The 11382-nt window shown below is 32.0% G+C and overlaps 1 protein-coding gene across 3 annotated transcripts; it reads left to right on the top strand.

Moving 5' to 3' along the window:
- The first annotated feature begins 495 nt into the window (after positions 1–495).
- LOC105146721 (RNA polymerase III subunit A) lies at positions 496–11271 on the top strand. Of its 3 annotated transcripts, XM_011057167.2 has the most exons (22): positions 501–743; positions 1495–1561; positions 2925–3060; positions 3842–3991; positions 4075–4422; positions 4634–4960; positions 5035–5172; positions 5240–5437; positions 5517–5676; positions 6784–6860; positions 6956–7286; positions 7369–7618; positions 7693–7922; positions 8001–8351; positions 8429–8597; positions 8713–9055; positions 9128–9315; positions 9550–9700; positions 9785–9937; positions 10000–10200; positions 10568–10701; positions 10836–11271. In XM_011057167.2, the coding sequence occupies exons 2-22, from the start codon at positions 1518–1520 to the stop codon at positions 10954–10956; spliced, it is 4200 nt and encodes a 1399-aa protein (XP_011055469.2). In that variant the 5' UTR covers positions 501–743; positions 1495–1517; the 3' UTR covers positions 10957–11271. The 3 variants fall into 3 exon arrangements, with proteins under 3 accessions (XP_087269780.1, XP_011055469.2, XP_087269779.1); XM_087413653.1 differs by lacking the exons at positions 501–743; positions 1495–1561 and adding an exon at positions 3374–3493 and having other exon boundaries at positions 2937–3060; XM_087413654.1 differs by lacking the exons at positions 10568–10701; positions 10836–11271 and having other exon boundaries at positions 496–743; positions 9864–9937; positions 10000–10179.
- The last annotated feature ends 111 nt before the right edge of the window (positions 11272–11382 follow it).

Genomic DNA, 11382 nt, shown 5'->3' with positions numbered 1-11382 from the left:
CTTAATTAATGGCTCCTGTCTCCAATGGAGTAAGCAGAGGTAATACGACCAGATCACGTCATGGAATTCTTTATGAGCAATACATACATACATGTGACCTGTAACCACGTGACAGTCAACATATTGACTGTCACGTGGTTACAAGTCACATGTATATATTGGGTCATCTAAAAAGTATCCGCGGTACTTTGTCACTAGATATATGACCATTAACACACATCTAGTGACAAAAAACCGCGGATACTTTTTAGATGACCCAATAGTATGTAATATGTAGAAACATAACAGGCACAGGCAATAGAGAATAACGACCGTCCAATCAGAGCTCTGGTGTGTAAGTTCGATATTACATTCTATATCTATTCCAGAGTTTCTGATTGGATGGTTCGTTATTTCCTGTTGCCTGTGCCTATTGTGTTTAAGCCTTTACACCAAAGCCATAGAGAATGGACTGCAAGAGCCATGTGTCAGAATGATCGATAAAAGTAAGAGAGAGGGACCGTGGAAGACGGCCATCTCTGTCTCTTCCATTTAATGTCGTAATGGGAGGAAGAATGAGATTATTGTCGACACATTTGAATACTACTTAAGGATTGCGCAGTCCATTCCATATGTCTTTGACTTATATCACGTTGACTATTTACAGTTCTTTTGGAATGAGAATTGAATGAATTGAACCTGAACCTGAGGTCCTCATTGTCGAATATCGTGAATTTTGACCGAAAGGGACAAACACAAAGAAGGTAAATGTTAAGAAGACCCCGATCCACTCAAATTTTGATAAAAATATAATCAATCGATGCTTTTTTTTTTGTGAAAACGAAGAATCTACAAGAAAAAAGTGTCACTCTGCCCCGTGAACCGAGATATTTTAAGTTAAAGTTGACGAGGTTATGCAGGTTAGGAAATCTGGAATTCGGGATGTGAGATTTCCAAATGGATTTTTGCTGCTTCTAAAAAGACTTTTCACATCCCAGTGTCTTCATAATTTAGAAAGTGTACCTTCCAACAAGCGACACAAATGACACAATAGATCATTACATCCTTGCTGTTTGCCAATGTTAAACAAGATGACATGATCACTGTGTCGCTTGTTGGAAGGCACACAAATATTCCAAGCGGACACTGTCTCAGCTGTAACTTCTTCTAGGCGATTAGATTCCAAGTGGGAAGGATATGTTTTTTTTTTGTTCACAATGCCACTGCCCTGAACCCAAACGTTACTGTCTATACATCCCACTGTCCACATGGGTTAGAACTCCAATAATTTATTTTGAAGCAGTGTTGTGTGATCGTGACTGATTTCCTAGTCAACTTTTTAAAATATCTCGGTTCGGAGGGCAGAGTGACACTTTTTTCTTGTAGATTCTTCATTTTCATAAGAAAATCGCATCGATTGAATATATTTTAATTAAAATTTGAATGGACCGGGATCGTCTTAACTTTTACCAAGAAAAATTACCGAATTAAAAAATAATTCGATATTATTTGCAGTTGTATTTAAATCAAGACCAAGCATGGTGAAAGAACAGTTCAGGGAGACAAATGTCGCCAGCGAAGTGTATGTATAAGATATTTATTTATTTGTTCTTATGAATTTAAAGTATTATTCTTTAGTTTTCTCAGGGAAATAATATTGCTAATAATTTCTATGCAGTATTATTTACATACAAGCATAATATAAATTGTAATACAAGTGTATGTCCTCAGATGTTGGTATGAAAATGTACTGTATGCACATCTACTGAAGCACAAAGCAACATTTGTGTTGCCTCTTTCCAGAAAGCCTATATAACAATATACATTGGGTGTTTTCCATTTGATGACACAAGTCGATACAAGTATCATTCTATCTTTGTTTCTCTCTGAATGTCAAGAAGGATAGAACAACGCTCATCAAATGGAAAGCACTCTTCGTGTTTTTTGTTTTCTGTTTCTTATTTTTCATCTCATATTTCTGATCTCTGCCAATTTTTATGTCAAAAAATGAAAAAAAAGCTAGATAATTGACAAAATGGCAAGAAATAAAAAGTAGTAGAATGTAAGAAACAGGAAATAAAAAGCACATTGTAGATTAGGCTTAAGTTCTGGACAAATTGTTGCCTCGATAACTAAGGCTAATTTTACTGTGCTCTTTGTTTCCTGTTTCTTGCTGTTTGTCTCTTGCCCTTTTGGTCAATAAGACAAGAGACAAACAGCAAGAAATAGAAAATAAAAACATTGTAGAAGTAGCCTAAAACAAAATTAAAACATTTTTCAAAATTGAAGTTATTCTGTGAAGACTAAATTGTTTCTACTAGTTTGTTTCTAACAACAATAGGCAACAAAATGTTCCTTTCGTGGATATGTACTTTTAATTCTAAAATGTGCTTTGCTTTTTTTCTCTTTGCAACCATTTTATCGACAATCATTTTTCTTGCCTTTTCCGAAAGGCAAGAAAATTTTATATCTCGGATAACAGAAAACGGAGGAAACGAAAAAGCCCATTCTATACTGTTTCTGTTTCTTGTTTTTTATCTTTTGCTTTTTCCCTCTTTGCAATTGTTTTATCGACAATTGTATTTCCTGTTACGAGTTTCCTGTTTTTTCCGAAGTTCGTTAACTTTTATCTCGGGCGACATAAAACAAAAAATCTGATAAAAAGCAAAAAAACAAGAAATAGAAAACAAAAAGCACATTGTAGAATAACCAAAAGCAAGACAAAAAGCAAGAAACAGAACGTAAAGAACTAGAATAGAAATTAGACTTAAATTATATTTTCTTAACACAGTACAATTCGTAAACAATTGGGATATATTCATCAAACGAAGTTTAAATTAAATGTAAACATTCTGTTTCTGGATTTGAATATGAAAATTAAGTTTCAGTAAGCAAAATGCATAGGCTTTTATTTAATTTTTTTTAATTACATTTTTTTTATCTAGCTCCCATATATCCTTTGGAGTAGACAGCATGCACGACATAAATATGCAGGCCAGTGTGGAGATGATCTCTAAAAACCTGTACAATGAAGATACAAAGCATACTCCTGCTTTGCAAGGAGCACTGGACAGGCGCATGGTATTTGGAGACCATTAATAAATTTAATCCACTTTTATTATTAGATTAATACATATTAAAATCTATTATTCATATAGAGTGTATAGAAAGTATCAAAACTCTTGAATATCTAAAAAAAAAGGGATAGCACAATCTCTCTCTTGCACAATTTTGAAGAAAAATGCGGAATATTTTCTTGTAGCCACTCTGATTATAAGATTTCTAATTCTAATCAACATCAATTGGATACCTTAGATAATGATAATGCCAGTAGTATTTAACTTTTAAACCTTATAATTAAAAAAATATTTAATAAAAAAGTATTTTGTTATAGCGTGTTGAAAAGCTCTCGAGATAATGCTACAAGAATATGCAATGAAAAATGAGGATTTTTATTTAAAAAAAGCGATGTAATCTTGACTTGACTGTGATGATGCCACCCAAGATCAAATTGGTAAGATTGATGATCAGTAAATAAATCTTTTTAAACCTACAACTTTTGTCTGAAACGTTTTGTTTTTTATAACATTTATATTTTTCGAGATCTTCAGGACTTCTGGTACTTTTTATACACCCTATATGAAATTAACAAGATTAAATATAACATTATATAAGTACTTTAAATACCCAATAATGATATTGTTATTTAACAGAATTTATATTATGTATTATATTATGCCACTGCATTTAAATACTTTGTATAAATCAGCTTTTAATGTGTACTAATCCAGTGCGAATTTATTATGTATATTCCTTTTGTCTCTACTTGAACAGAGCTTAGCATGGATGTTTTTGTACATAGGGAGTGAGTTCTACAGGAGTCGAATGCGAAACGTGCAATAAAAAGTTGAATGATTGTGTAGGACATTTCGGGTATCTTAATTTAGAATTACCAGTTTTTCACGTTGGTTACTTCAAATCTATCATCCAGATTTTACAAACAATTTGCAAGGTAACATATAACTTTATCAAGCTTCAGTAATTACGTGTCCTATATTGACACATTAATATTTTAAAGACGCATAATTTTTACAGAGTTGTGCTCATGTTTTGCTAACGCACGGAGAAAGGAAATTTTTTTCACGCAGTATACAAAATCCGAAATCGGGATATTTAATGCGCAAAGCATTACGTAAGAAAATATTGGAAGTAGCGAGAAAGAAAACGGTATGTCCAAATTGTAAGTCAAATAATGGCCCTGTGAAGAAAGCTGGTTTTCTCAAGATTGTACATGAGAAATACAAGAACTTAAAGAAAACAGATCCCATTATTCAAGAAAAATTGACTGAATTGACCCCAAAGATAGAACGCGACACAGAATTCAAAAATATAGTAGAGCAAAACTACAGATGTGTATTTGATAAATATTTATATCCAAATGTGGTATGTTTTAAAAAATATATTCATAATATTTAAGAACGTTAAAAGATATATATATGTGTGTGTATATATATATATATATGTATATATATATATATATATATATAAAATATTTAAAGAAAGAAATTATAATGTTATGAACGTTTAACATATCTCTGAGTACTCTTTTTCTCTTACAATTTATATAATTTATAGTATACGAATATTCTTTAAGGTGCAAGAACTTTTCAATAGAATTCCAACGGGCGATATCTGCTTCTTGTTAATGAATCCTGGGTGTGCAACCCCAGTAGATTTGGTATTGAGAAGGATCCCTGTGCCACCAATTTGTATTAGACCTAGTATTTTATCTGACCTAAAGGCTGGTACAAATGAAGATTATCTGACAATGAAATTGTCAGAAATAGCTCTTATCAATGACGTCATTCGCAAGCAAAAAGGTGTTAATATAAATACATACATGGAACAGTGGGATTTTCTTCAACTGCATTGTGGTCTTTACATTAATAGTGAAATGTCCGGAATACCTCTACACATGCAAGTAAGCTCCTCTCAACAAACATCTAAAAATCTGTAAATTCTTTTCTCTAATAGTTTACATATTGATACTTGTAGCCTAAAAAGTCTGGTAGAGGTATAGTGCAAAGATTGAAAGGAAAACAAGGTCGTTTTCGAGGTAATTTGTCTGGTAAACGTGTTGATTTTACTTCTCGCACAGTCATTTCGCCTGATCCGAATCTCAGAATAGAACAAGTAAGTCTGGTGAAATTTAAGTCAGCTTGCTGCGATTTGTATCTAATAATATTGAATCTCTATGTAGGTTGGTGTACCTATACATGTTGCAAAGACTTTAACGTATCCTGAAAGGGTCATTCCATCAAACATGGAATTAATGCGAAAATTAGTAAGAAATGGTCCAGACACACATCCTGGAGCAAACTACATACAATATAAGAATTCGCAAAACAGGCGATACCTTGGATATGGTGATCGGAATAAAGCCGCCCAAGACTTACAGGTAATTTATATATATTGACATCGTCTTAAGATGTCAAGACTTTTATGTATTTTAATATACCATTGTTTTTTTTTTGCAGTATGGCGACATTGTTGAGAGGCATCTCAAAGACGACGACTTAGTGCTGTTCAATCGGCAACCATCTTTGCACAAATTAAGTATTATGACACATAGAACCAAGGTATTGGAGCATCGAACATTTAGATTCAACGAATGTGTCTGTGCACCTTACAATGCAGGTTTAGTTCAACTTATCTATACACGTTGGCTGTTTAATATATTCTCCCTCTCTCCTCTCTCCCTCTACCTCTCCCTCCCTCCCCACACACGCACGCGCGCACACAAATTATTATAATTATATTTAAAATTTACATATAAATATTATACTAGTTTGCAAATTGATACTTTGGGAACATTGTTCGAACGGACACAATTGTTTTCCGTCGGTTTTTAGATACTGAATACAATTCCGTTTATCAAATTACTTCACACATCATATTTTTTAGAAAAATTGCCGAAAATGACGCTTTTAAGGATCTTTATGGTATTGTAACATCGGCAGTAAATTTTTTTTCTAAATTTTGTTAATGCTACACAAAAGTATCAACTTTTAGCTTTAAAGCATTTTGTTTGATTTTGGTGATTGTCCATTTTTGAGATATAATAATTTAAAAATAGCTCTTTTTCTGTGTAATACATAGAAAAGACATTTTATTCAGTCTTAATACTTTATGTAGAGTGCTTTTACATAATACGATTGTCATACTAAATGAAAAAGCAGTGGAGGTTGACAATATAGTAGCAAGATTAATTCTGGATAAAACAGAGTGTTACAGAATATTCCCTTATAATGTTCATAAAGGGTGTTTTTTTAAGCCCGATAGAACTTAAAATTGTAAAAACTAACACAAAAATTAAATTATAATCAAAAAATTTTTTTTAGTCGAAAGATCAATGCATGGCATTAACATTTGAAAATGATTTCGGGCATATGGCCACCGCGGCTGTTTAATTTAATTTTTTGTTTTATTTTTTACAATTTCAAGTTCTATCGGGCTTAAAAAAACACCCTTTACCATATTTTTGTCAATTTTATATTACTTTTTTATTTACTATCATTTATGAAAACCTTAAAAATTGTTTTTTGTCTCTTTAATATTATTTTTCTCAAAATTGTGATGTGATAACCAAATTTGAATAACAAATTTATATTCAGTATCCAAAAAAATACATTAAAAACAGCTAAAACTGTTTAAAAAAATTTTTTATCGCAGATTAGTGTTATTAGATACTAAGATTATCATCGGTTTTATTTAGCCCTTATTTGATTTAATATACATTAACAGATTTTGACGGCGACGAGATGAATCTTCACTTACCGCAGACTGAAGAAGCCAGAGCCGAAGCGTTAGTTTTATTAGCGGTAAATGATTAACATACTTTTATAAAATTATTAAATTGCTTTTATAAAATTATTAAATTATAAATATGCTGAAATATTTTGTTTTATGTTTATAGAATAAATCTAATCTAGTTACACCTCGCAATGGTGACTTATTGATAGCAGCAACTCAAGATTTTATCACCGGTGCTTATCTTTTAACTCAAAAAGACACATTTCTCCAAATAGAACAAGCTAGATTAGCTCTTTGCCTTTTAGCTGGTTCGGATGCTTCTATGAAAGTAACTCTTCCTCCGCCTGCAATCATAAAACCAGCAAGATTGTGGACTGGCAAACAAATATTTAGTCTCATTATACGACCGAATAAGGAATGTTCTGTCAAAGCAAATCTAAAGGCAAAGGGCAAGACATATACCAATGGAAAAGAATTTTGTATTAATGATTCTTGTAAGTTGTAGTTATACATTGTAATCGTGTCATTAACATTTAATGACAAAACGTTCTTAAATAATCCAAATTAAATCCACAGATGTTATTATTCGCAATTCCGAGCTTCTAGCAGGAACAATGGATAAATCTATATTGGGCTCAGGATCAAAACAAAATATATTTTACATTCTGCTACGTGATTGGGGTGAAGATGTTGCAACCGCAGCTATGTGGCGTTTAACCAGAATAACAAATCACTTCAATTTTGAGAGAGGAATTTCTCTTGGTATCGGTGATCTTATACCTAGTCAAGGCCTTCTTCGAGCGAAGGAAAGAATATTAAACACTCAGTAAGAATAAATCCAAGTTTAAATTTGACAGGCTGCATCATATAAATAACTAATTCCAATTTTTTTTTATTTAGTTATTCTACATGTAACGAATACATTCAATTAATGGAACAGGGTCATCTTGTCTGTCAACCTGGATGTTCAGAAGAGGAAACACTGGAAACGAGAATATTAAACGAACTTTCAGTGATCCGTGATGATGTTGGTAAAGCGTGTTTGAAAGAATTGCATCCTACTAATACTCCTCTAACTATGGCACTCTGTGGGAGTAAGGGTAGTTTCATCAACATCTCTCAAATGATCGGTACGTTCAAGTAATAATAATAAATATATTACTACTCTTAATTGTTCTGATACTATTTAATACAACTTCTCTCTTCAGCTTGTGTAGGTCAGCAAGCTATCAACGGATGTAGAGTGCCGGATGGATTTGAGAATCGTGCGTTACCTCATGTCTTGACACGATCAAAGAAGCCAGATGCTAAAGGCTTTGTGGAAAATTCATTTTATTCTGGATTAGTGTCCAAGGAATTCTATTTTCATGCGATGGGCGGTCGAGAGGGTCTCACAGATACCGCTGTAAAAACTGCAGAGACTGGATACATGCAGAGACGATTAATTAAAAGTTTAGAAGATTTGTGTATTCATTACGACATGACAGTACGCAATTCTATGCGCGATATGATACAGACTACATATGGCGGTGATGGATTGGATCCTACGTACATGGAGGGTATGTATTATTATGTATAATACATATTACAATATTATGTATTTTGTGTAAATAGAATAATACATATTTTTCTACAGGTAAAGACTGTCCCGTGGATTATGAAAGAGTATACGAGCATGTGAGAGCGAAAATGCCTTATATTACCGAAGAGCCTTTAGATTATGCTAGCGTAATTAATGCCACAAAAGAAATGCTACGCTCTGAAGAATATGAGTGCCTGAGTGAGGAATTCAAAGATGAATTGACGTAAGATAATATATGATAAATGTATGATAAATATATGATAAATGTATGATAAATATATGATATATGGCGAACTTCTGTAGCGCAGCTTTAAACAAATTAAAAGTTGTTTTTGTAGTTCGTTCCTGAAATTGAAAGTGGCACGAAAAATAGCGTTTTATCGGCAAAACATTATATCGAATTCATCAGTGACTTCGCAACTTGAACGTTTTACCGTCTCACAATTAGTAGAATTTATTCACACGTGCAAAGAGAAGTACATGAGAGCTAAGATAGAACCGGGTACTGCTGTAGGTGCGCTCGCCGCTCAAAGTATCGGTGAGCCAGGGACTCAGATGACACTCAAAACATTCCATTTTGCTGGTGTAGCTGCTATGAACATTACTCAAGGAGTTCCCCGTATTAAAGAAATTATTAATGCGAGTCCCAAGATCAGTACTCCTATCATAACAGCGACATTGGTGAATAATTACTCTGAACACATGTGTATTCCATCGAATACAGTTTTAACCAACTAATTCTTTATTTTGCAGATCAATGATGCGAATTCCGAGATTGCCGAGCAAGTGAAGGCACGAATTGAGAAGACGACCCTGGGAGATGTATCTGAATATATCGAGGAAATATATTTGCCTGATGATCATTTCCTTATAATAAAATTAGATATCAATAGAATTAAAATGTTGAAATTAGAAATTGATGTTAATTCCGTATGCTATAAGTAAGTATGTTTGAAAGCTAAAGATTCTCGTTTTTTCATTGCAACTATTAATTAATTTATTTCAACATATGTATCTCGCAAGAACAAAACTTCACTTGATTTCTTTCATTTAATGTCAAAACTTAATATAATACAATGAAAAAAAAACAAGAGTTTTAATTATACTTTAAATTTAAGAGTAATTTGCTGCCATTATACTTTTCGAAAGATAATAAATAATTTATGATTCTCTAGACTCTGCACTTCAAAATTGAAATTAACTTCAAAGAATGTAGAAAAGGTGACCGACTCAGTTATTATTATTCGACCAAATCGAAGTAAAGATAAAGACTCAAATTTTCCATTTCGTCAATTGACAGAGGCCATTCCAAATGTTATAATAAAGGTAAAAATGTATAATGAGATAAATTTTTATAAGTTTTAGAAATTTAATATCCGCTTTGATTTATTTATTTATTTTTTTTTGTAGGGTTTACCATCGATTAATCGAGTAGTTGTACATAATGAAAACCTCGGTAGTAAATCGAAATTTACATTATTTGTCGAAGGTGATAATTTTAGAGAAGTTATGGCAACACGTGGCATCCTCGGTGAGAAGACAAAGTCGAATAATACAATAGAAGTGAGTTGAAAGAAATCATGAGCTAGTGAATAAAACATATTTATAATCATATTTTATTTTAGGTTTTCAAAACGCTCGGAATAGAAGCAGCGAGAACGACTATCATGTCAGAAATTAAATCGGTAATGGAAAATCACGGTATCAGTATTGATTGTCGACATTTAATGCTCTTGGCAGATTTAATGACTAGTAGAGGAGAAGTACTCGGTATCACGAGACAAGGTTTGGCAAAAATGAAAGAATCGGTTTTAAATTTAGCATCGGTGAGATTTACTATTTTTCATTGTTTCATTCTTTTGCGTACTTTTTTTATAATACGATATAGAATTATTAAATTGATAAGAAGTACTGATTATGGGGAGGGGGGACTCTTGAAATTAAAATAATTAGGAAATTTAGTATGTATATATATAAATTATATTTTTGACTTGCAATACAAGTGTACAGCAATTTAAAAATATAATTTATTTATAGAATTAATGATTGTGCATTAAGTACCGCACCGAACTCTCATTTGCCTAATTTTCTACATTATTTTAAATTGAGCTTATTGTTGTTTTTCGTCTTTAAATTTAAGTAGTATTAAGAACAATTGGAAATTCTTTTGGCAAACCAGTTATTTATTTACAGTTTGAGAAAACTGCAGATCATCTATTTGATGCAGCTTATTATGGACAAAAAGACGTTATAAGCGGCGTATCGGAATCAATTATAATGGGTATTCCAGTTCCACTAGGCACAGGAATATTCAAGCTGCTTCACAAATATCCTTTTTATTACTTTATATATGAAACGTTAACTGTTATATTTGTCATAAAAAAATAGATGACACATGTAACTGAATACACATCTACACCCGCACGTGCACACAGAGTTATTTTCCTTAATAATTAAATACGGCAGACAAAGACGAACCATGCAAAAAGGAACTTTTATTTGATGATCCACAATTTCACAAACCATTGCATTCTGGAAAACGACTTCCACGAATACAACCGCGTCCACTATTGCAAACCTAATATTAATAAAATATTTTACATTTACTGACAAAAAGAAATAATTCACTTTGATAAAAAAAAGATATCCTTTCATGTTATTATTAATTCTTATGATCACTTATGCATAAAATATTTAATTTATTTTGATTTTTTTATATAAATATATAAGGATATTATGTACTTTTATAAAGTGACTTTGTATCTACGATATGAATATTTTGAATAGATCATGGAATAGATGTCATGTTTTCTTATATCCATGATACAAGTAGACATGTGCATCATATCTTATATCATGAAATAGATGTCAATAGAAATTTTGTTGCTAGGAGACAATATTGTTTGATCTGAATCCGTTTCCTATAATCCTACCTACATCTTCGCGCGCATATAATTTCATATGTACAATATTTGAATAAAATATTCAATGTATAATTTGAATTTAGA

Source organism: Acromyrmex echinatior, chromosome 14 (genome assembly GCF_024713525.1).
Source record: "Acromyrmex echinatior isolate Ae372 chromosome 14, ASM2471352v2, whole genome shotgun sequence".
Taxonomy (NCBI): Eukaryota; Metazoa; Arthropoda; class Insecta; order Hymenoptera; family Formicidae; genus Acromyrmex; species Acromyrmex echinatior.
This window is presented reverse-complemented; position numbering and strand designations above follow the sequence as displayed.

Coding starts and splice junctions, on each gene's coding strand:
- LOC105146721 (XM_011057167.2), top strand. CDS start 1,518: ATGGTGAAAGAACAGTTCAGGGAGACAAATGTCGCCAGCGAAGT. Junction 6,861..6,955: donor AAGCGTTAGTTTTATTAGCG/GTAAATGATTAA, acceptor TTATGTTTATAG/AATAAATCTAATCTAGTTAC. Junction 7,619..7,692: donor GAAAGAATATTAAACACTCA/GTAAGAATAAAT, acceptor TTTTTTATTTAG/TTATTCTACATGTAACGAAT.